The sequence below is a fragment of the Sorex fumeus genome, unplaced genomic scaffold (genome assembly GCF_029834395.1).
Source record: "Sorex fumeus unplaced genomic scaffold, SorFum_2.1 ptg000082l, whole genome shotgun sequence".
NCBI lineage: Eukaryota > Metazoa > Chordata > Mammalia > Eulipotyphla > Soricidae > Sorex > Sorex fumeus.
The window spans coordinates 3,912,730-3,937,381 of NW_026606139.1; the positions used below are offsets into that span (position 1 = coordinate 3,912,730).

The 24,652-nt window shown below is 45.0% G+C and overlaps 1 protein-coding gene across 5 annotated transcripts in view; it reads left to right on the plus strand.

Annotated features, from left to right (window-relative positions):
- The window catches only part of MAST2 (microtubule associated serine/threonine kinase 2), a 154,811-nt gene that overhangs the window by 71,898 nt on the left and 58,261 nt on the right, over nucleotides 1–24,652 (plus strand). For all 5 annotated transcript variants that reach the window (XM_056130897.1, XM_056130899.1, XM_056130900.1 and 2 more), the window contains one exon: nucleotides 16,153–16,184. In XM_056130897.1, coding sequence (XP_055986872.1) covers nucleotides 16,153–16,184 — 32 coding nt within the window. The remainder of the gene's footprint in view (nucleotides 1–16,152; nucleotides 16,185–24,652) is intronic.

Consider the following 24,652-nt stretch of genomic DNA (forward strand, 5'->3'; position numbering starts at 1 on the left):
TTTTGATGGCTAATAGATGCCGCTTAGGGTCCCTGACAGGAAGGAAGGGGGGCAGTCAGGACCTGTGCAGGATGCGGTCTAGTTTTGGACATCAGGCAGTCACTGTTGTTGTCACGGCAAACAGGTTCTGTCTCCCTACCCCCCACCCCAAGTCCTACTTGTGTCATGTACGTTTGACTCTACACATAGTTTTAAGAACTTTAAGATGATGGTATTTCATAAAACGTACAAGTAGACGGTAGCCTTTGTACTTTCTGGAAAGGTGTTGGGAGCCTTCTTTTTAAGTCTTGGGAATTTGTCCCAGAAAAAAAGTGAGGCAGAACAATGAGGGAGAAATAGAGACTGATGACAACCTTTAGCTGAATTTTTTTGCTCTGTTTTCTGGGCCACACCCGGTACGGCTCAGGGCTCGCTCCTGGCTCTGCACTCAGGATCAGTCACAGCCTTAATGACCTTAAATCTAAAAGGAGACCACAATTCTTGCAAGTTTGGCTTTTTTTTTCATGTTTTACAGAATGAGCTCTTATTTTTTAGCAAATGTTAAATTTATTGAGGGTCAGCTTATTTAGAGTGTGTGCACAGAGATGAAATTTGTACACTGATCAATTGGGGGTTTTGTTTTGTTTTTACTTTGGGGGACACAGCCACCTGTTCTCAGGGTTTAACTTCTGACTCTGTGTTCAGGGATCACTCCTGGCAGGCTCTGGGGACCACAGGGGGTGCTGAGGATTGAACCTGGGTCACCTGCAAATGCCTTACTTGCTGTACTGTCTCTCCAGCCCCAGGTTGATAAATTTTTATCAGTGATATCCTGTCTTAGAACAAACCAGCTTTATTTAGCCCATTGTTGAATACTTTTAAAATCAGTATGGTGAATATATGTAAAAAAACTGAACTAATCTTACAATGGGTTTTGTCATAAAGGTCTTGATTTATTTTGTCATTTTTTAAGCTTTGTTCAAGTACCTAGCGTCTTCAATTATTTTTGGTTTTCTCTAGACTTGATAAAATTTAAGACATGACATTTGTTGTTATTTATTATTTGTGCTTCTTATTAATGGTATTCTAAACAACATAGCCTCCAGGAGCGTATGTCCACTCCAGCTGAGTTCAGCATAACTAGGCTTTAACTCATTACCTTAAGTTTTTAATGTTGTGTGACTTACTGTGCGGGGGACGAAATCCAGCGCCTCCTGCATGCAGGTCTGCACTCTCACACTGAGCTCCGTCCTCAGCCCAAATCTTTTATTTTATCAGCTTTTGTTATTTCAGTTGATTTGATGAGATGTACTGTTTGATTGCTTTGGGGTATTTTGAGAAGTGCTGAGAAAAGATCTCTCATGGTGACGTATGTTGAAGTAGCTGCCAGTGAAAAATGGCTGACTCAATAAGCACATTTAATTGCATTGACTATTTATATCTTTTATCTTTAGTTGTCAGGACAGAGAGAGAAAATCCAAGTTGTTGCTGGGGAATATTTTTAATTGTGCCATTTTGTTGGCTTATTATTAGTTAATTTATTAGTTCTTCTTGAGGACTGAGTCAGTCTCCAGGATCTGGTGCCCTGATGTCCTTCCTCTGGAGTCTTTGTATGGATCCAGTAGGTGTTTCAGCTTGCCAGGTTACCTGGCACTGGGGCGTGTTTTCTTCCGGCCTCTTTCTCTTTACTTAGTGCTTAATAAAATTGCATTAAAATTATGTTGGAACATTCTGAAGTAGAGTGTTGCTAGTATTATAGCATATTGGATTAGGTTATTATTATTTTTTGGCAGGTATGTTATAATTACAAGTCATGCACACAAAAGCTAAGATTTACCCAGAATGATTAGATTATAAACCTCATTGTAAGACAAATTAAAAATGTTATTGTGGGCCTCAATAACTGCTCTTAGGTGAATAAATTAGAGTTCCAAAAGTATTCCAGAAAGTCGCCTGTTCTTTTTGTTTGCTTATTTGCTTGCCTGCTTGTTTTGGGGCCATTCCCAGCAGTGCCTGGGGGGCTATTCCTGGCTCTGTGCTTAGGGGTCGGTCACTCTTGGCGTTGTTCAAAGGACTCTGTGGGGTGTCGAGGATAGAACCAGGGTTGGCTGCATGCAAGGCAGGTTCCTTCACCCTGGTATTATCTTGCTAGCTCAAGATAGAACCTATTTTTTGGTTTCATTTTGAGGTCACACTTACTCCTAGTGCTGTGCTCAGGGATCACCCCGTCAGTGCTTAGGGGACTGGAATGCCGGGGATTGAATGTGGGCCGTCCAAGTACAAGGCCAACTCCCTACCCTCTGTACTCTTCAGCCTGATACAGCCTATTTTTATGCGTCAATTTTTCTTTGCCAGGTTTCTTGAGAGGAGGTGGCAGAGTAGTAAGTAGTGCCTTTGTTCCACAGGACTAGGACCCTTATCTCTTTAGTTTATCTAGTTATTATTTTTTGACTTGTCTGTATTATTATGCATTTGTTGGGTTCATCTGACTAGGATATATATGTTCTCATTCAGTCATCCCTGTATCAATCATTGTCATCCCGTTGTTCATCGATTTCCTCGAGCAGGCACCAGTAACGTCTCCATTCGTCCTAGCCCTGAGGTTTTAGCAAGTGCCACATTGGAGGCTCCTTCAGGGTCCGGGGAATGAGCCCCGTCATTGTTACTGGGTTTTGGTAGTCTGCCGGGTTCTCTGAGAGCGAGAATTAGACAACAAGAAGTCGCTTCCAGGAGCTTGGTTTTATAGTCTCTGGGTCTTGGCCGTTGATGGGATTACACGGCGCCCCGGGCAGTTGGTGGGTATAACGCCCAGCTACTGGAAAATGGGGATCTGGATGGAGGAGGCCCAGTCCCGATTCGAGCAGCCTTGGAGATATCAGCCCCGGGTCCCACACACCTGGGTTCCTCTGCCGGTTCCTTCATGTGTGAGGCCCATCCGAACGTGTGGAGAGTGGTCTCAGCATGGCTGTGGCTAGTTCCAGAGGTCTTCAGCTGCCGGGGCTCTGCTTGGGGCAGGAGGGAAACTCAGCCCGCCCCCCCACCCCTGCCGGGGCCTGATCAGGACAGTCAGTTGCAGGGTCAGGAGACTGCGTTGTTCTCTTCCTGGAGCTTGGTTTCAATCATATCATGATATATAAGAGAGCCCGGCAAGCTACCGAGAGTATTCGATGTGCCAGACACAGTAACAACAAAGTCTCCAATGGAGACGCTACTGGGCCCGCTCGAGCAAATCGACGATCAACGGGAGGACCTCTACCTTTACCTTTACCTTAATCATGTTGCCATGATGTTGATGACAAGTAGACTTTCTGCATTTCCAATTTCGTTTTGTTTTGGGGCCCCACACAGTGGTGCTCAGAGCTTACTCCTGGCCCTGCACTTACAGATCACTTCTGGTGCGGCGTGGGTGCCAGAGATTCAACCTGGGCCAGCCCCTTACAAGGCAGTGCCCTACTTGCCGCACTATAACTTCAGCCCCAGAATTCCAGTATTTTCAAGTTAAGTATTTGCTTGTAAGGGGGCATGGTGATCAGTCTTTTTGTGTATAGAAGGGAAAACTCTTTTTTACAGGTACTGAATTACTCTCTTTTTTCTTTTCTAATCGATAAGTGATAGTAATTAACTTCTAGACTCAATGAAAACTGTGGTTTATACATCTTTAGAGGCATGAAGCTTACTCTGTAGAATTCTATCATAATGTAAAACCGTGATAAATCAATACTGTACTGTGCTGTCCTCCCGTTGTTCATCGATTTGCTTGAGCAGGCATCAGTAACGTCTTTATTGTAAGACTTGTTGTTACTGTTTTTGGCATATCGAATATGTCATGGGGAGCTTGCCGGGCTCTCCCGAGAGGGGTGGAGGAATTGAACCCAGGTCAGCTGTGTGCAAGGAAAACACCCTACCCCACTATGCTATCACTCGCTACCCGCTGTGCTATCACTTGGGCCCATGATAAATCAATAAAAAATAAAAGTAAAGCCTGGAGGTCTGGAGAGGTAGAATAGCTTTAAGGCACTTGCCATGGATGAGCCCAGTCCAAGTTTAATCCCTGGCACCACATATAAGCCCCTGAGCCCTGCCAGCCTTGAGCCCTGAGTGCAGAGCCAGAGAGCCCGAGCGCTGCCAGGTGTGGCCCAAATAAGTGGATAAAACCTAGAGACTCCAAAAATGATGGTAATTCAAGTGCCATTGTTTATTTGCACACACTTACATATAAATATTATACTTAGTTTAAAAGATTGGTGCTGGAGTGATAGCACAGTGGGTAAGACGTTTGCCTTGCACGTGGCCAACTTGGCCGACCCGGGTTCGATTCCTATGCCCCTCTCAGAGAGCCCGGCTAGCTACCGAGAGTATCTCACCTGCACGGCAAAGCCTGGCAAGCTCCCCATGACGTATTCAATATGCCCCTCCCCCCCAAAAACAAAACAAAACAAAACCCAGTAACAAGAAGTCTCACAATTTGTTGTGAGACGTTACTGGTCCCTGCTTGAGCAAATCGATGAACAACGGGAGGACAGTACCGTGCTACGGTTTAAAAAATTAATTAGACTAAAGAGAGGGGTTGGGAAAGTGGTTTATGGGACCTTTATCTCCTGGGAAGCCCTGGGGGAAAACCCTTTTGGTGGGGGTCCTGTGACCATCTTTATTCCTGCGACCTCAAAGATTCCTTTGAGAAAAATAATAATGTAAAGAGGTACAGAGAACTCAGAGAATCTTACTTAGATTTGAAACCCATTGGATCACCCATTTAGTACAAAGGACGTAACTCAGAGTAGCCGGACGGAAGAGACACACAGGACAGTTGTGGAGGAAGGACCCTGCGCGTCCTCACCTTTCTGGGTGAGGCATCCTCCCCCAATCCGCTGTTCACTAACAAGTACCTGCCTGTCCGTCTATCTGTCTGTCCTTTCTTCCTTCCTCCTCCTCCTCTTTCTTCCTCCATCCATCCTTGCTAGGGCTCAAGCTCTGTGGTGCTGAGACCACCAGGGCCTCCGTGGCTACACTAAGCAGTACTTGGGGCACCACGTGGTGCCAGAGATTGAATCATGATCCCATGTACGCAAGGGCCCTGACTGCTGTGCTGTCTCTCTGGCTCCTCCTTTTAGTTTTTCCTTTTGGGGGGGGGGGGGAGGTGTGCGGTGTCCAACACGGGGCACTGCGTAGGTGTCACTCCTGGCTCTGATCAACGACCACATCTGACTCTGCTCAAGGGATAGCCCTGGCAGTTCCAGGAGGGACCATGTGTGGCGTCCAGATTCGAGCCGTGGTGCAGCTGCAGCCACTTAAAAGGCAAGTGTCTTAACCTCTGCACTCTGTCAAGTCCCCCTTTCAGGTTTTACCGACATTCTGTTTACTAAGGCACACAGGCGTCGTCGGGTAACCCATTGGCCGCGGACAGTGGAGTCATTCTTCAGCCCCTCTCCCAGATTTAGAGATCTGGTACTAGGAATGGATGTTCCGCCGTTGGGTCTAGGCGATGCTCAGGGCTTGAGGGTGGAACTCAGACTCGGTTTGATCTGTCACTTGGCTGGCTCTTTCGTTAAAAAGCTCCCGTCTTGAGCTTGAGCTAAGAGTTGCTCCATTCAGATAACAAGACACTTATGTCACCCTCATCACGAAATCTATCAGTGTAGGGAACTGTGAATAAGGATATATTTATATTTATGAGAATATATTTTTGTGTAAGTCACATAAGCTCTTGGGCTGGAGCGATAGCACGGCGGGTAAGGTGTTTGCCTTGCATGCGGCCGACGTGGCCGACCCGGGTTCGATTCCTCCACCCTTCTCTTTATTTATTTATTTATTTTATTAGTGAAGCACCATGAGGTACAGTTGTAGATTTACAAATCTTTGTGCTTGGGTTTCGGTCATACAATGATCAGATACCCATCCCTCCACCAGTGCCCATTTTCCACCACCACGGATAATATCCCCCCACCCCCCCACCCCACCCTGCCTCTGTGGCAGGGCATTCCCTTTTGTTCTCTCTCTCCTTTTGCGTGTTGTGGTCTGCAAAAGGGGCATTGAGTCCTCCACCCTTCTCGGAGAGCCCGGCCAGCTACCAAGAGTATCTCGCCCGCACAGTAAAGCCTGGCAAGCTACCCATGACGTATTCAGTATGCCAAAAACAGTAACGAGACGTTACCAGTGCCCGCTTCAGTAAATGGACGACCAACAGGAGGACAGTGCTACATAAGCTCGTGCCATTTATTTTAAAATTTTAATGTGTACTTAAAAATCTGCTGAATCTGTTTTTATAGGCTCAGTTTTATTTCTGATACTGAATATACTTCCTTAATTTTTTTTTTTTTTGGCAGGGGGAGTCATATTTGGCAGTGACCAGGGTTCACTTCTGGTTCCTCGCTCTGAGGGGGCGCGGGGGATTGTGTGTGGTGCTGGGAATTGGGTGGCTGTGTGCAAGGCAGGTGCCCCGCCTGCTGTACTATCACTCTAGCCCCAGTAATCTTGCTTTTTTTTTATAACCAGCATCAGCAGAAGTCACGTTCTCTTAGTTTTTCGAGAGTCAGGTATTTCTTTGTTTGGACTTGCTTTATCAGTTTGCTTTTGATGTATTTCTTGTAAGTGGCATATCGATTTCCCTAACCTTCCCACCCTCACTGGTAAAGTTATTTACATTGTTTCTTTTGGTTTTGGGGCCACACATCAAAATTCTCAGGGCGTACTTCTCGCTCTGTGCTAAGGAATCGCGGCTGTCAGTGCCTGAGGGACCATGTGGAGTGCCAGGGATTAAATCCAGGTCAGATGCATACAAGGCAAGCCCCCTCCCCACTGTACTATCTGTCTGACTCCAGTTTGCATTTATTTTTACTGATGAGATTTCAGGTTTTTTTCCCACCTTCTTGCTGTCCATGTGCTGCGCTTTCATGCCTCACTGCTACTTTTTTTTTTTTTTTGGCATTTTGGGTCACACCCAGCATTGCACAGGGGTTACTCCTGGCTTTGCACTCAGGAATTATTCTGGCGGTGCTCAGGGGACCATATGGGATGCTGGGAATCGAGCCCTGGTCAGCCACGTGCAAGGCAAATGCCCTGCCCGCTGTGCTATCGCTCCAGCCCGCTCGCTGCTACTTTTATGCCATTTAGAGATGTTGAACAAATCATTTTAGTTTGTGTTTTTAATCAAGTTTTCAGCTCTGCTAGTGAGTTAGAATAAATTCAAATTCTAACTTCTTCCTGAACAACACACGAACCCATTGCCTCTCATCACCCTTCTAAACTGACATACAATTTTTGTCTAGTATTCCACTGCTACTTTGTTTTTTTGGTTTTGGGTGACTGGCCGCAATGCCCATGAGCTCTACTCCGCGTGAGTGCCACATTCCCTGCTGGAAAGACAGATGCGTAAGAGAGAGCTTTCAGAGGAGGGAGGCCTGGGAGGAAGCTGCCCTAGGCAGTTTTGACAAACAGCGGTCTCCATGTTGGTGACTGCGAACTAAAGGACAAACACCAGCCTTGTGACTCTTGGCTTGCATATTTACTTGTGGGGGTTACTGCCTTTGGACACTTGCTCTTTGTCTTTTCTTTTGAAATATTTTATGGGTTTGGTCATTGTGGATGCATAAATGAGTAATGCAGAAAGACAATATAAGACCTTCAGATGTTTGCTTAGTAAACCAGTAAAAGGAAGTTAGTGAGTTATATTTTTAAAATTTAGTATGTACAGCTTTTCTGAAACGTTGGCGTATAACTCAAAAAGAGAAGTAGGATTGGCTGGGGCGATAGCACAGCGGGTAGGGCGTTTGTCTTGTATGCAGCCGACCCGGGTTCGATTCCCAGCATCCCATATGGTCCCCTGAGCACCGCCAGGGGTAATTCCTGAATGCATGAGCCAGGAGTGACCCCTGTACAAAGCCAGGTGTGACCCTAAAAGCAAAAAAAAAAAAAAGCAGTAAATATTTTCTTTTGTAGGCAGTTACCAATCTACATCCATTTGAAGGATTCCCAAATGGTAGTAATAAAAGTTTAGGATTCTATAAACATTGTATTCCTGATTTTTGAAGTTGGCTTTTGGAGAATAGCACCTCATCTACTATTTAGGGCTTTACTGCATATAGACTGGATGAGAAAAAAAGAATTGATTGCTCATGATAACCCAGTCTGTTGAGCCTTTAATGTTGAGCCCAGGGGTGGGAAGAGGCCTCAGGTTTTTCTTCCCAAAGCTTAACTTTTTACTTATTTTGGTTTTGGGGCCATGCCTGTCTGTGTGTCAGGGATTGAACCTGAATTAGCCACATGCAAGTGCCTTACCTGCTATACTATTTCTCCAGCTCTGCTTATTTTTTTTATTTTTTTTTTTTGCTTTTTGGGTCACACCTGGCGATGCACAGGGGTTACTGCACTCAGGAATTACTCCTGGCAATGCTCAGAGGACCATATGGCCATATGGGATGCTGGGAATCGAACCTGGGTTGGCCGCGTGCAAAGGCAGACGCCCTACCCGCTATGCTATCGTTCCAGCCCCGCAGCTCTGCTTTTTCGTGACAGCTTTAGATGTTATATTTTTGATCGATTTGGATTTTGAATCACAGCCCGTGGTGCTGAGGGTGGGGCTTCCCTCTGTGTATTACTTGTGGGTCATGCCTAGTGGTGCCATCAGAGACCACGTGGTACTGGGGATCCTACCCTGGCCCTCACAAATGCAAAGCAAGTGCTCCAGCCTGTGAGTTCTCTTTCTGACCTAAGAGCAGTTTTAGGTTTCCAACAGAATTGAAAGAGAGGAACAGAGATTTCCCCTAAGTTCTCTGTCCTTACGCAGAAATGTCTGCATTTCTCACCAGAGTTGAACAGTTTTTACTAAGGACAAAGCTACATAGAGACAGAATCACCCAGACTCCATCGTTTACCTCAGGGCTTCCTTTTGGTGTCATGTTCTTTCAGTTTGGACAAAGATGTAGCAACGCATTCACCAGAATACCATACAGTGTTTTCCCTGCCCTGAAAATCTTCAGTGCTCTGCCTCTTCATCCCGTCTCCATCTTTATCTCAACCCCTGTTACATGTTTACCTTTTTAACTGTGTTCGTAGTTTTCCTTTCCTAGAACATTACGTAGTGTCCTTGCGTTGAGTATTGATTTGTCAGATTATCTTCTTTCACTTAATTGCATGTATTTAACTTCTCCTCCATCCCTTTTATTATTTGATGACTCCCTGGCCCTCCCCTCTCTCCCTCCTCCTGCCTCGATTCCCTCCCTCCCTGCTTGCTTTTCCCTCCTTCCCTACTTCCCTCATTTTTGTCCCCTTTGTTTAAATTTTATTTTTATAAGATTGTTCATAATATTTGATTACATTTAGTATTCGAACACCAATTCCACCACCGTGACACCTTCCCACCACGATATTTCGGCTGTTTCCATCACGAAGCCCAAACACTGCCCAAAGTGAACCGAAATAATTTATTTCGTATTGCTTGTTATGAATGATCTGCTAAAAATGATCCAAAAAAGGTTCCTTAGAGGAAACTGTGTGAAGATTGTTATATTTCACCCAGGAGCCAGTAAGCCCTTCTATAAGAGATTAGTAACGTGTTGTTAATGTGTGTGTATGTATGCATATACATATATATATGTAGATCATCTGTGTAAATAGATTTCCCCCTAAGATTGGTCGCCTTCTCCTTTCAGCCCTGTCAGATGTGGTGTGCTCCTCTTAAGTATTTTGGTAGCATAAAGTGTGAGATGTCCAGGAACAGATGAACTCATGAGTGCACTCCTCCGAGCGTGTGCAGAGCGGCCTGGGCATGGCTGCGCTTGAGGACTGGAGGTTTGCAGCTGCCGGGGCTGTGGTGGGGAGGGGCCCCAATGAAACCGCTTGGCACGGGGTCTGGAGGCATGTCTCTGGCTTGCTTGCTTCCTCCCTCCCTCCCTCCCTCCCTCCCTCCCTCCCTCCTTCCTTCCTTCCTTCCTCCTTCCCTCCCTCCCTCCCTCCCTCCCTCCCTCCCTCCCTCCCTCCCTCCTTCCTTCTCCTTCCTTCCTTCCTTCCTTCCTTCCTTCCTTCCTTCCTTCCTTCCTCCCTCCCTCCCTCCCTCCCTCCCTCCCTCCCTCCCTCCTTCCTTCTCCTTCCTTCCTGCCTTCCTTCCTTCCTTCCTTCCTTCCTTCCTTCCTTCCTTCCTTCCTTCCTTCCCTTTTCTTTTTTGAAGTAGACAGACTGAGGTGGGGGGGGGTGAGAGAGTAAGAGAGGCAGAGATGGAGAGAGGGATGGGGAGTGAGAGAGAGAGAAAAACGCAATCAAGAGAGAATGCAGGCTTCTCCAAGGGCTGAGAGGGCCTCTGCATCTCCCTCTCCCGCATTAGACAGGAAAGCATGCAAGTCCACATCTCAAGAGGGGAGATGCAGGCGACACGTATGCCCAGGCACCACATGCATGCATTTACTTGGATGCCAGCAGCACATGGGCTCAGGCAGCATACGCCTCCTTCCTTCCTTCCTTCCTTCCTTCCTTCCTTCCTTCCTTCCTTCCTTCCTTCCTTCCTTTCTTTCCCTTGCTCCCTTCCTTCCTCCCACCCTCCCTTCCTCTCTTTCCTTTCTCTTTTTAAAAAATTATTATTTTTAGCACTAAATACTGTTCCATTTGTGTAGATATGTGACAGTTTACTTATCCAGGTTTTGACAATTAGGAATAAAGCTGCTGTAAATGTTGGGGCTCAGCTTTTGTGGACATAATTTTTCCAAACTCCACATTTTATATTTTCCCACGTTTCTTAATATTATTGTATAATGCTAATACTCCATCATTAAAACCTGTTCTCAGAGTACTGACATGTGAATTTCGTGGAGTAAGAAAATAAAGCTAGAAGAATGAAAGCCATTTGAGTTTCAGAGGAGTTCTCTAGCTGCATGTACGTTGACTTTCCCTCTTTGACTTACAATGCCAAGCTAGATTGCCACTCAAGTATGAATAAATGGAGTTAAAACACCGTAATGCCTAGAGCATGGCATATTTCTTATATAGGAAGTGGAGGTTTCTGTACATGCTAGCACAAAAGTATTTTTGCTGCCAGGGTTGAAGAGATGGGTAAATTGATACTTTTAGGGCTGACTAGTAAATGACAGTAGATTCTTTGATGGAGGCAATATTTTTCTGCCCCAAAACATTCTTTTTGACCTTCATTCAAGTAATTGCCAGTAAGAAACCTGTCAGTAAAATGATAATAGTACCATCTAGTCTTCAGTTAAACTGCTTTTGCTGAGCTAATTATAACAGACAATTACAATGTTTTTGGTTCTGGTTTTTGGGCCCATGTCTGGCAGTGCTCAGGACTTACGCCTGGCTCTGAGCTCCGGGAGTCACTTTCAGTGGTGCTCAGGGGCGTATGTGGTGCTGAGATTCGAACTTGTGCTTGGCCTCTTCCAAGGCAAGTTCTTTAATCCCTCTACTACCTTTGCAGCCCTAGTTTTTATTTATTGTTAACTGCAAATGAGCAGAACCTGGCTGTGAAACTCATAGTGAAGATAATAAATTAGTATTATCTAGTACCACTTACCTGATTGGTTAATTGATCACATTCATTGGTTAGCTCATCAGATACTTACCTGCTACCAGCCAGCTGTTGTGCTCGGGACTAGGAATGTCATTTTGAGCAAGACGAATCTGTTCCCAGAATTCAGAATCAAGCAGCTAATTATAGTAGGAAATTGGGGTGACTTAGAGGGGGACAGTATAAAAATAATCGCCCTTGAGGAAGTGAGATGCAATCTGTTGTATAGGGATGTATAACAGGACATAAGGAAAGTACTTCAGGCTGAAAGAACAGACGTCCAGGGACCGGAGAGTACAGTGAGTAGGGCAGTTGACACGGGTTAATCCCTGGCATCCCATATGTCCCCAAGCACTTCCAGGAATGATTTCTAAGTGCAGAGCCAGGAGTAACCCCTGAGCCTCACTGGGCGTGGCCCACCTAAAGAAAAGAAATTGAAGAATGTATGTGAAGACCTGAACATAAATCTAAGATAAAAACTCCAGTGAAACAGGAGTTGTTATTATTTTTTTTTGCAAATGATTCCAAGGAGGTAGTTGGCTATAGAATGGATTTTAGACTTTATTTTATTTAGGGGAGTCTCCCCACCAGTGTTTAGGGGGCTAAGGAGCCACTCTCTGGGTTACTCATCTGTCTTCTGGCCTACTGGTTCAGTGTTCCCTCCTGTCTGGCAATGCAGTGTGGCTTATACCTAGGAGTACTGGAAGTCCCTGGGGCATTTCTCAGGGGCCTTGGGGGACCGGGGTTGAACTCAGGGCCTCCCCAGGGCCTTGTATACTCAATCATTTCCTGCGGTCCAGCTGTTCGAGCTATTCCCCCCAGATACCCATTGAGGTGTCTGAAAAGAGAAGTGAATCTTAAAGAAAAAAATGACTCATTAAACTTTTTTAATTAAAATGTTTAATTCAACATTAAAACTTTTTTGTAGTTAAATTTTAAAAATCATTTCTTTCATATTTCGCCCTTCCTTTTTTTGTTCTGGCAGCTGTCTTTGTTATAGTGGTCAAACACTGGGGTGTGGCTGCACACTTTAATTATGATGCTTTTATAGTTAGTTGTGTGCACTAGTAATCGTATCGTTTTTGTTGTGGCATCAGAGCATCACGATAGACGGTGCTTCCTTGGATTGCGTTCAGCATGTGGGCTGGTGCTTGGGCAACTCATGGCCTCATATTTTTCTTTCTTTTTTTTTTTTATGCAGGAGTACTGCTATTTATTCAGCCACTGATTAGGCTGAATGAATTGGGCACGAACTCCACCTTACTTTTTTTTAAAATTTTTTATAATTTTATTTATTGAATCACTGTGAGAGCAGTTACAAAGCTTTCGGGTTTACGTCTCCGTCATACAATGAAACACCCGGACCTTCACCGGTGCCCATTCTCCACCACCGAAAACCCCAATATACCCCCAGGAGCTAGAGAGGCCGTTCATGGGCGGTGACTTGGGGTCTTGTTGGGATGGGGAGGAAAGGGCCGACTCCACCCCCTCTTGTGAGGCCCCCACGTGTCTCATCACTGCAGGCCCCAACCTGACTGTCCATTGGCCTCTGAAGGATGGCAGCCACCGAACCGCCACGGGGGAGCAGGCGGAGGGACAGCACCCTTTTCCCCCTGGGGTGACCTGGCGACAGTAACCTACTGCGGGGTCCACATTTCTGCCAAAAGCCTCTGGGTTCCAAGATTTGTTTCTGAGTCTCTGGGATCATGGCCGTTAAGCAGCTGGATCAGGAGCCAGAGAGGCCATTGGTGGGCAGCGACTCGGGGTCTCGTTGAGGTGGGGAGGACAGGGCCGGCTCCACCCCCATCCAGTGAGATGGCCACATATTTTCGAGACAGGCATTCTACCACTGTGCCCTAACCCTGGGGCCTCTGTTTTCGTAGAAAAATTTTCTATCAGATGGGGAGGAAAATTGTCTTATTAAGAGCATGCTCAATGTGATTTTTGAAAAAAGTGCTATTTAGGGATCTAGCTCAAAGGGCTGGCGCACGTGTCTGTGTGTGCTGCTAATCTGAGTTTGAGGCCCCGTGACCCTCTTTTGAACACCACTGGTTCTAAGCCTTGTTATCCCAAAGTATTGCCAGTGTGACCTTGGTGGCCTCCAGTATAGCTCGGGTGACTCTCAGGATACTTGCCCCACCTGTCCAAGGATGGCAGGGAGTGGCCTCTGAGTCTGAGTGCTCCCAAAATGACACTAATGGCAACGAGAGCATATAAGGGCCTAGGAACAAATACAATAATGATTTATGTAATTTCTTTGGAAAAATGGTTAAATGATATACTAAAGAGACCTAAATAAATGGAGAAATGCATAGTAGTCACTTACTGTTGATGTGAGTTGTCTCCAGATCAACTCTAGTTAGAAAGCAACGTAAAAGTTTTTATCTACAAGTGATTCTCAAGTTTATACAGAAGAGCGTAGCCTGAAGAATAGCTCGCATTCAACACAGAATAACAACAACAAATGTGAACCTTGTAAAGATCAAGATTTACTGTCACGAAGTGCCAGTTAGGCAGTGTGGCCTGACAGTGTCTGATAATGCAGTGGAGCAGAATAGAGTCAAAAAACAGCTATCCCACTGAAACTTTGCACATGACAGAACTGGTGTTGTAACTCACCTAATAACTAACTAGGACCGTTGGTCATACAAAAAATTAAAAGGGTTGCATTCTGAATTTTATTTAGTTATTTGTTGGTTTTGGGCCATGCCGGTGGTGTTCAGTGCTTGCTCCTGGCGCTGTGCTCAGGGGTCACTCCTGGCAGGCTCTGGGAAGCCTGTGTGGTACCAGAGATCGAACCCTTATCAACCATTTGCAATATGATCACCTTACTTGCTGTAGTCTCTCTCCAGCACCAAGAAAACAAGTGTCTAGATAGATGTCTATGGTTTTGATCTGAATCAGAGGAATTCAGTTACTATTATATGAGATGGGGAAAAGCTATTGATAGGTCACTTTTGGGGGGGAAAATGATTTGGTTTGAACATGTTGAATTTGAGATGCTGAGTGGGGAATAGGTGATAAGTGTAAGGATTTGGGAGACAGATATGAGACCTTTTTTAAGCGTAGGGGGGTCAGTACATTGGCATTACTATTTGGGGGAGCACTTTCTGATACTTTATGACTCAGCACTTTCTTTCCAAAATATATACTTCCAAGAAAGGTTTTATCCTTTTGGTTTGTTCTTGTTTGGGGGCGACATCCGCTGATACTCAGGCATTACTCCTGCTTCTACACACAGGAATTACCCCTGGTGGTGTTTGGGAGACCATATGGGTATGTAGAGGATCAGACCTGGGTTGGCCATGTGCAAGGCACGCACCCTACTTACTGTACTGTCTCTCTGATCCCCAAGAAATGTTCTAAACATGGGCATAAGTATAAGCATGCTCATAGGAGTATTGTTTCAGTGGAGAAAAACTTGGAAAGAAAATTTCGTTTTTATTTACCAGAGAATGGGAAAATAAATAGTGTAAGTATAAAGTAAATTTGTTCATTGTACTGGATTAATGATTTAGAATGACATTCAGAGGGGTGATTCCCCAAAATTGTGTGTTGATTGTTGTCAGCAGATGAATACATACACACATTATGAATTCATATATACACATACATATATATATGTAGATAACATCTATGATTTTTAAAACATGTAAAACAAAACAGACTTATTTAGGAATATAGAGGTAATAAAATACAACTATCTGTGGAAAACAAACAAAAAATTACTTGTTAATTGGGGATAATGGGAGGTGGACATGATAATTTTCGAAAACAGGGGTCCCAGCTGTTAATGTAACAATTCTTTCTTACACCAGCAGTCCACAGTTGTCATCTGTATCTTTGAATTTGAACTTCTCAGTGGTGCCCAGGATTGCTTGTGCTTCCATTCCCAGCAATTCTTGGTCAGAGGGGCCATTGGTTCAGTGCGGGGTCCCACAGTGCTGGGGACCACCAGCTGTGTCACCTGGGACACATCCAACATCGCTGGGGGACGCGTGGGGGAGCCACGTAGCACCAGAGATTGAACCAGGGTCCCGTGATGTGCCCCAACCCCTGTTCTGTCTCCTCAGTCCTAGTCACCGCTCTTACTATTTTTTTATATTTATTTGTTGAAGACATTTTCTAATTAAAATAATTCTATTTCATACCTTTTTAATCCTTGACTCTAATAATGATGTGTATCCTTTATCAGCAGTTTGCGGCTGGCCTGCCAAGGAACCTACCTGGCAAAATGGTTCCATCTAGTGGGGGAAAAGTTGCAAGTTTCTTATAAGTCTTCTTTTTGGAAAAGAAGAATAGGAATTAACCAGATTCCTCTTTATTTTACTAAAATGTAAGGAGCAGATGAATGGGTTATCATTTTGAAATTTTGTCTTTACCATTCTGAAGATAGTCTGTAAGTTTCCTAGGACATTTCATGCAGACTGGTAGGACTCAGAGGGGTCCTTATTTCTAATTGTGAGTTGTTTTATTTTGTGTCTTGGGGCCATGCCTGGTGGTGCTCTGGGATTAGTCCCGGCTCTGTGTTCAGGGATCACTACTGGTGGTGGTACTCTGGGGGCCGTCGTATGGTGCCAAGGATTGAGCCAGGTTAGACCTCGTGTAAGGCAAGGCCTTGATCCCTTGACACTCTCTTGGGCTCTAACTTGCATTTTTGCTTTGTTTTTCAGAAGGAGTTGAGTCTTCCAAGAAGAGGCAGCTTGTAAGTAGATGATAATCAGCATTATAATTATTATGATGTTCTCTCTAGGAATCCTTCCTGTATGCTGTTAGTATGGCTTGCAGAACCCCATTCAAAAATAACAGTTTTTTTGTTGTTCTGGGGCCACACCCAGTGGGCTTGGGTTTCTCATGGCTCTGCATTCTGGAATCACTCCTGGCAGGTTTGGGGTACCATATGGGGTGCCAGAGATGGACTGGCTGGCCATGCCTTACCCAGTGTACTGTTGCTTTGGCCCTGCCATCAATTTTGTTTGTTTGATTTTAATTCTCTGTGCCCTGATATGATCAGGGAAGCCAAGAGGCTAAACCAGCTTTTTGGAAAGTGGAAGTAACATAGAGCTATAAGTCAAACCCTGGTAGACCAGTGTTTGAGTCTTGGCACTAGGGGTCTTGACAAGTTTTGTTTTCTAAAATAAGCTACTTGCTTGACATTATTTGTGGCGGCTGGAGGGGGCACACTTGGTAGTACTCAGGGCTTACTCCTGGCTTTGTGCCCAGGGAGCATTCTTGGTAGGGCTCAGAGGACCATATGGGATGCCAGGATTGGACGGTTTGGTTGAGTCTATGGCCAGACCACCCTGAATATGCCTGATCTCGCCTGAACGGGTTGGCGGTGTGCAAGACAAGGATCCTACCCACTGTACTATCTCTCCAGCGCCTCTGCTTGACTTTTCTCTGTACTTATTTTGTTTGTTCAAGTTAATCTATCCATCGAACTGTATTTGGGTCCTTTTATATGCAGGCATTATTCTAGATACTAGAATACAGTAGTGGTTAAAGGAAGTTTCTTCTTATTTGAGAGGTAGTATAGTAGGTAGGGTGCTTGCCTTGTACACGGCCAACCCAGGTTAGATCCCCAGCACCCTAAATGGTCCCCCAAGCATCACCAGGAGTGATTCCTGAGTGTCCAATTAGGAGTAACCCCTGGACACCATCAGGTGTGTCCCCCCCACCCCAAAAGAAAGGGACAAGTAATGTTATTTTTAATTTTTTTGGCATTTTGTTTATTTTTGAGGCTATACCCAGTAGTCCTCAGGGCTTACTCCTGGCTCTGTGCCCGAGGATTGCTCCTGGCAGGGCTTAATAGGAGATCATATAGGGTGTTGGGTGTCGAACCTTGGTAAACCACATGCAGGGCAAGTGCCCTGCTACACTACTGATCTGTCCCCTAATGTTATATTGTTACAGGATTAATAGGCCAAATAATTTTTGTGACCTCCAGTTTAGGTGGGTGGTAGACTTCATCCTGTACTCAGAAAATGGACTTTAAGACAGTATTCCAAACTAATTGCCGTCACCCCCTGGTAGTTTACTCAGTCTGTGGAATTCTCATTTCATTGGATCTTAGGTCAGTAGTGTGCTTCTTGATTAAAAAGAGTTCTGGTCTGCTGGAATGGTCTGGAAGTTATCCACTTGTCCAGGCAACAGCATCAGAGACTTGTACCCAAGAATTTGTCCTTTGAAATGTCAACAATTTGATATACCTGCCACAGTCCTTTCCTACGGGAATCTGAGACATGACATTCTTGAAATCCTAACTCAGTGTAAGAGAGAATGAGACTTAAAGTAACTGTGATCAGCTTAATACTGATAAGTTTAAATGAGAAAGATCTGATGAATGCCTCTGAGAGTCATGTTTCTTCCTGCCAGCAAAAGAAATTTGTTTTGGTTTTGTTTTTGTTTTTCTGCTAAATTGTTTCTGTGTCAGGCAAAGCAAAATGATAACAAAGCCAGTTCAAAAAAAGTCTTAGCCAAAGTGTCTAAGAGTAGTTCTTTTCGAGAAGACAGTTCTATCTAAATTATAAAACATGGATGAGTATAGTATTTTTAGAAGAAAAATTTGATACATAACTTTTTGTGGCATGATGTATAAATCAATAACATACCTAAACTATAGTAGGGATACGGGATAAAAAAATCAAGTAAATCTGGAGTAGGTCCTTGGCGTAGTTTCTGGCTTTGAGCTGTACCTGGCAGTTCTCAGCAGCTATTCCTGGCTTGTTAATTGCGGGACCCTGTGGTCCTCGCCAGGCCTCTGGTATGCAGGTCATGAGCTTCGAGCCCTTTGAGCTGTTTCCTGGTCCAACTTACATGTTCCTATGAAGTTCCAGTGACCCGAGAGAGCTCGGTAGCTCAGTGGGTTGGAGCATGTGCACTGTATGATGTGTGATCGCAGAATAAATGAGGGAGCCATGTGGTGTTGTCTCTCGCCGCCCGCCCCGTGCGTTAGGTGGCCACGAGCTGCTCCCCCACAGGTGAAGGAGGGAACAGGCCCGCCAGGCTGGTTGGTGATCTGTTGCTGGTTATTCCGATTTTGTCTCCCTCTGCCTCCTTCCAGTCTCACCCACTCCCTATTCCTCCTGTCCCCAACGTTAGTCTCTCTGCAGGCTCAGTCCTGTGCGCAGCCTTAGTCTAGTGCCAGCCTCCAAGCGTTGGGGGTAGCACGTCCAAGGGAAGCTCTTCTAAGCCAGGACAAAACTCTCCTGCAGCTGGGAGGTCTGCTCAAGGGCCACATATCTTCTAGGGGTGTTTCTTCTTTCCTTGGTCCAGCAACCTTTTAAACATTCATCTTAATTCTGCTTCTTAATATTAGTCATTTTGTATAGACACGGTAAGAGATACATCGAGCTTATAGGTGGCTCTCCTGGGAACATCTCAGTATAGATCCCAGACTACAGTGCTCAGGCCGGATTAGTCTTTCCTAACCCTAGCAGCGTCCTAACCCAGTTGTTACCCTTCGGATTATGACAGAATTTGTCCATGAGCTGCTCTTGACTTCCAGTTACGTATTACGGCGCTTGGCTTGGCCCATTTCAGTCCCACTGGATGGGTAGCTCACAGCTTGTCCATCCAGTCCCTTCGTTGGGACCATACTTTTGGGGTGCTCGGAATTAAGTCGAGAAAATATGAGAGTTTCCCAGGGGCAAATACTATTCGGAGTCAATTAACTAAAAAGTTACAAAAGCATTAACTGACTTCCCACGTCTAAACAAAAAGGACATTGCTCTGAAGTAAACTATGCAGTAGGGCATAAGGGAAGGAGAAAAGCAATATTTCACTTACAAATACAAAACCCAGTGTCCTTAGAAGGATCTGGACCTTACAAGTCAACAGAGGCTGATTTGGGGATAAAGGTGACTGACCGGTTGGGGAAGCAGAGCACAGAGAAGAGGTTAAAGATAAACACACAGAAACGGGAGTGCCTCGGAAGCACTGTGATGGGTGTAACCCAATAAATCTAAGCGCCCCGTGGCCGGGGAGAACCGAAAAACCAATGTTATTCTATAGTATGTAGAAAGTCCAGGTTCAATCGTTAGCAATGATAATTATAGCCTCTCAAATGAAGAACTTTAGTTTATCTTCCTTTGCCTTTTTTCTTTATTTTGGCTCATACCCATTGTGTGTAGGGCGTACTCCTGGTTCTTGGCTCTGCAGAGACCCTGGTGGTTCTTGGAGCATATGCAGTGCTAGAGATCGAAACTGGATTGGCCAGTTGCAAGGCAAGTGGCTTAACCTTTGTCCCTGCACTATTGCTCCAGCCCTAGTTCATTTGCTTCCTTAAATCATCAAGAACGTAGTAAACCCACATATAGCATAGAAAAATATCCTCGTAAGACACATTTTTGTTACCTCGGCATATTGCATGGAAGACACTATGACATTTAATAATGGTCATCTCTTCAATAAAATAAAAATCCCAAACCAAACAGTAAGCCAACAAAGCTGGCTTATCAAATTTCAGTGAGTTTTGCTGAGGTGTTCCCCCCGCCTGGGGGGGGGGGGGGTGTACATCCAGCAGTGCTCGGGGTTCTCCTGGCTCTCCACTCAGGAATCATTCCTGGGGGCTCCTGGAACCATACGGGATGCCAGGGATTCAAATCCAGGTCGGCTGTGTGCAAGGCAAGTGCCCTACCTGCTGTGTTATCTTTCTGGCCCCAGTTTTGCTGAGATTTTAACCAGGTCTGGAGAGGATAGTACAAGGGTTAATGGACTTGCCTTGCACGCACCAACCCTAGTTTTGTCCCTGGCATTGCATATGGTCTCCTTAGCATAGCCAGTGCTCTAAAACAAACAAAAACAAACAAACAAAAAGATTATAACCGCTTCATAGTTTAAAAAGTTTTAGCCAGTTCATGGCAATGGAAAACAAAATTAATTTTCTAATTTTTGTTCTTTTTTTTGTTTTTGGGTCACACCCAGTGATACTCGGGGTTACTCCTGGATCTGCAATCAGGAATTGTTCCTGGCAGTGCTCAGGGGGCCATAAGGGATAAGAGGGGTTGAACCAACAAGGTCTGCTGCGTGCAAGACCAGCACCATACCGCTGTGCTATTGCTCTAGCCCCGGCTAATTTCGGTTTTTTATCTCCTTTACTTGAAACATACTTACAGTTGGAGAGGAAGGTTTTCAAAGCAAGAAATAATTTAGTAGTAATACTAAGATAATGTTAACATGCATACACTTAGCATTAATATCTTTAAGTTAGTCAATAAATAAGAGTTTAAAGGTATTTGAGACCACCCAGAGGATCCCAGTCAATCACAAAATGAAGACAGTTAATAAAATGTTGAGACACTCGGTTTTAGAATGGCTTGTTTAACAGTTTGGACAAACTGGCAGGCTCCCGAATGTAGCCTGCCCCCACGGCAGAGTCTGGCAAACTCCCCGTGGCTACCCAATATGCCAAATACCAGTAACAATGACGGGTCTCGTTCTCCTAGAGAGCCTTGAATATAATCTCAGGGCTAGGATGAAGGAGACGTTACTGGGGCCTGCTCAGGCAATCGACGATTAACAGGATGATTTGTGATTGTTTGTGTTTAACAGTGTTATGGTCTGAATTCTGTGTCTGCTAAAGCAGTTTTGAAGGCCTACTCCTCAGTGTGATGCTATGTGGAATTAGGGGTCTTTGGTAACATAATTAAATTTCCTTGGCATTTATGTCCCTAAAGGAAGAGCACGAGAGACCAGACCACCCTTCCTTGTTCTCTTTTACTCTCTGCAACCCAGGAAGTTATATATACAAGAATATATATATATTCCATATATATAAATGAATATATATATTCTATATATATAGAACCACATTTGCTGGCCCCTTGATCTTGACTCTCCCAGCCCCCAGAACTGTGAGGAGCAGTATCCATTGTATATGCCCAAACAATAAAATTTTTGTTTCCACTTTGGTAGTTATAATTCATAGAAATTAGGTTTTCGGAGTCTTTAATAAATTTTGTTTGATGACATTAGTGGTGGGGGCTGGTCTCCTCTCACTGGCAGTGTTTGGGAACCTGGAGGCTGAAACACTCAGCCTGGCAGTGCTGGTCTTGATAGCTAGGTGGTCTTTGGGTTGGCCTGGAGGTACTAGTGGCCACCAGGCCAACACCTGCCTTACATGTCCATAAGTGAAAACTGAATTCTATAAGAATTACTTTCTCATTATGGGGAAACGTTGCTGTTTTTGAAATGTGATGCTATGATGTTATAATGGCTGAAAGGGTATAATGAATAAGATTAATATTAAGGAGCCAGAGAGATCGTATAGCAGTTAGGGGGTTTACCTTGCACATAGCTGACCCTGGTCCAATCCCTGGCACCCCATATGGTGCCCCAAGCTTACAAGTGATTCCTGATCTAAGGCAGGAGTAAGCCCTGTGCACAACCAGGTGGTGAGCAAAAAAACAAAGATTAAAATGACAACAAGGGGCTGGAGAGATATCACAGCGGGTAGGGCGTTTGCCTTGCACGCGGCCGACCCGGGTTCGATTCCCAGCATCCCATATGGTCCCCTGAGCACCGCCAGGAGTAACCCTTGTGCATCACCAGGTGTGACCCAAAAAGCAAAAACAGAAAACAAATAAAATGACAACAAATGCTAAGTGTATCCAACTTTATAGCATGCAGTCTAATGGATAGGTAGAGGAAAATTTTAGGAAATTTATAAATATCCATAATTTTAAAATAGCTAAAAGTAGAAATCTCTGCTACTGCATTAAAAACTAAAAACAGGGAGATGTCTCAAAGGACTGGTTTGTAGGCTTTGTATCAGGGAGTCCTGAGTTAGATTCCCAGCACTGTGTGACCGCCCCCCTAATCCCCTGAGGCATTGCCAGGAGCACCCACCAAGCACTGTGCCAAGAGTAGCCCCAGATGGACACCAAAACCTAAACCCAAACTAAACCAAAGGAACTGAGGACTTGGCATGATCCTTGGTAGAGTGAATGCCCTGCTGTGCGAGGCTCTCCCCATAGTTTGGTCCCATTACAGCACCACAAAAAATGCTAAGTTGGAATAAAAACTTTTTTTTCCCAAAAATTACAAATTAAAACTGGGATACAAGAAAACGAAGATAAATGAAGGAAGAAACGAGTGATCACTGGCATGCAAATATGTTTACTTGTCATGGGAGTTTCTCAGTTCTGCACACGGTTTTTTACCTGCCACCTGCTCTGTCAGAATACTAAATTACAACTCTCTTTGGAACAGAAACAAATCAAGCAAATGAATGTTTTTGGCTGTCATCAGACACAATACTTGTCGTTCGTTAATAAGTCTTTCACATTCATAATATGTGGAAGGAAGGATTTGAAATTTCATTTAATTTTGTGTTTCTACTTAGAAGACTCTGCTACTCCGATTTTCTGTAACTTCAGGCAGCTTCACCGTCCCTAAACAGCCGTCTGACATGGTTTTCTTTAAAACAGGAAGAGAGCTGAGGAAAACGCTTTCCTGGGGGTCTGGACAGTGTTCGTCTCCGAATTGGAGTTTTTAGGGTGTCATTTTTGGAAGTACGAAATACCAAATCCCAGGTGACAGAAACTACCCTCCTTCTGCAGTTCGTTTTCTTGTGTTTGTGTAATTTCCAGGGAGAAGCAGCCCATGCAGAGGCTCTGAGGGTGCTTTGTTAATCAGTCGTGGTGTGTCTCAATAGGAAATGTGGATGTTTCCACTTCCATACTGACAATTTCCCCGCTACACTCAGCAGGCCTGGGAAACGTGGCGCCTCCCTCCCAGTGGTGTTCTGGAGACCATAAACGGTGTCAGGGGTGGAACTGGGGTCAGCTGGGAGCCCATCAAGACCTCACTCTCAATACTTGCTCTGTACTTGAAATGCGAGACCCATTAGGAAGAGCTGACCAAGCTACAGGGCTGTTAACACTAATGAACTTTTCAGGCTTGGCCCACAGTGACAAAACTTGTCGGGCCTCACGGGATGGGGGTGGAACCGGGCCTGTCCTCCCCACCCCAACGAGACCTCAAGTCATCGCCCACGAACAGCCTCTCTGGCACTGATCAAGCTGCTCAACGGCCATGATCCCAGACACTCAGGAGCAAATCTCGAAACCCAGTGGCTTTTGGCTGAAATCCCTCCAGATTTAAGTGTTAAAATTTCGGAATTTCAAAATCACATGACCCTACTGCAGCCACACGACATCATATCTTATTCATAACCAGCAATAGAACACAAATTGTCTACTGTTGCCTTTTCAGCAGATCTGAGTGTTGGGGTAAAATCTCAAATAATAATGGTGGGTCTGGTGTCGAAATACTGAATGTGATCAAAGTAGAGAGAGAGTAATGTGGAAATCATCTGCCCCACAGGCAGGGGGAGGGTGTGGGATGGGGGTATACTGGGGTTGTTGGGGGTGGAGAATGGGCACCGGTGAAGGTCCGGGTGTTTCATTGTATGACAGAGACTTAGACCCGAAAGCTTTGTAACTGCTCTCACGGTGACTCAATAAATAAAATTATAAAAAATGAAAAAAAAAAGTAAGGTGGAGTTCATGCACAATTTAATCAGCTATAATCAGTGGCTGAATAAATAGCAGTACTCCTACATAAAAAAAAAACCACACTAATGGACTTTTTTTGCCAGTAAGTGTTGAACTTTCCTTAAAGAGAGTGCTCTGTGTGGCGATGAGCTGAACCCTGGCCGTAAGGTGTTGTCTTCTTGGGTTAGATCTCGAAGGACGTAAGATAATAACTCCTCTCCCTCATTGTATTCCCTCTTACCGTCCTCTCCATAGTGGGGGCCATGTCCAGTATTGTCCCAGCATCATTCCTGGCTGGACTTGGGATCCTCTGTGGAGTGTTGGCTTCTTGGAAGGCCAGTGTCTTACCTCCTGTACCCTCTTCCCCTCGAGGCTTACTTTCTTTTTCTTCTTCTTTGTTTTGTTTTTGTTTTGGGGTCACACCTTATGGTGCTCAGGGCTTACTCCTGTCTGTGCCTACGCCCAGGGATCACTCCTCAAGGAATCGGGGGGGCCACATGGGGTGCTGGGGCTCTAACACAACCTGCTGTAGCTTCAGCCCTTTCCTTTCTTATCCCTATCCATCTGATTTCCCAGAGAGGGGGCTAATTCTTATGTTTTTGGGGGCCACACCTGGTGGTGCTCAGGGTTTATTCCTGGCTCTGTGCTCAGGGCTAACTCTTAGTGGGGCCTGGGG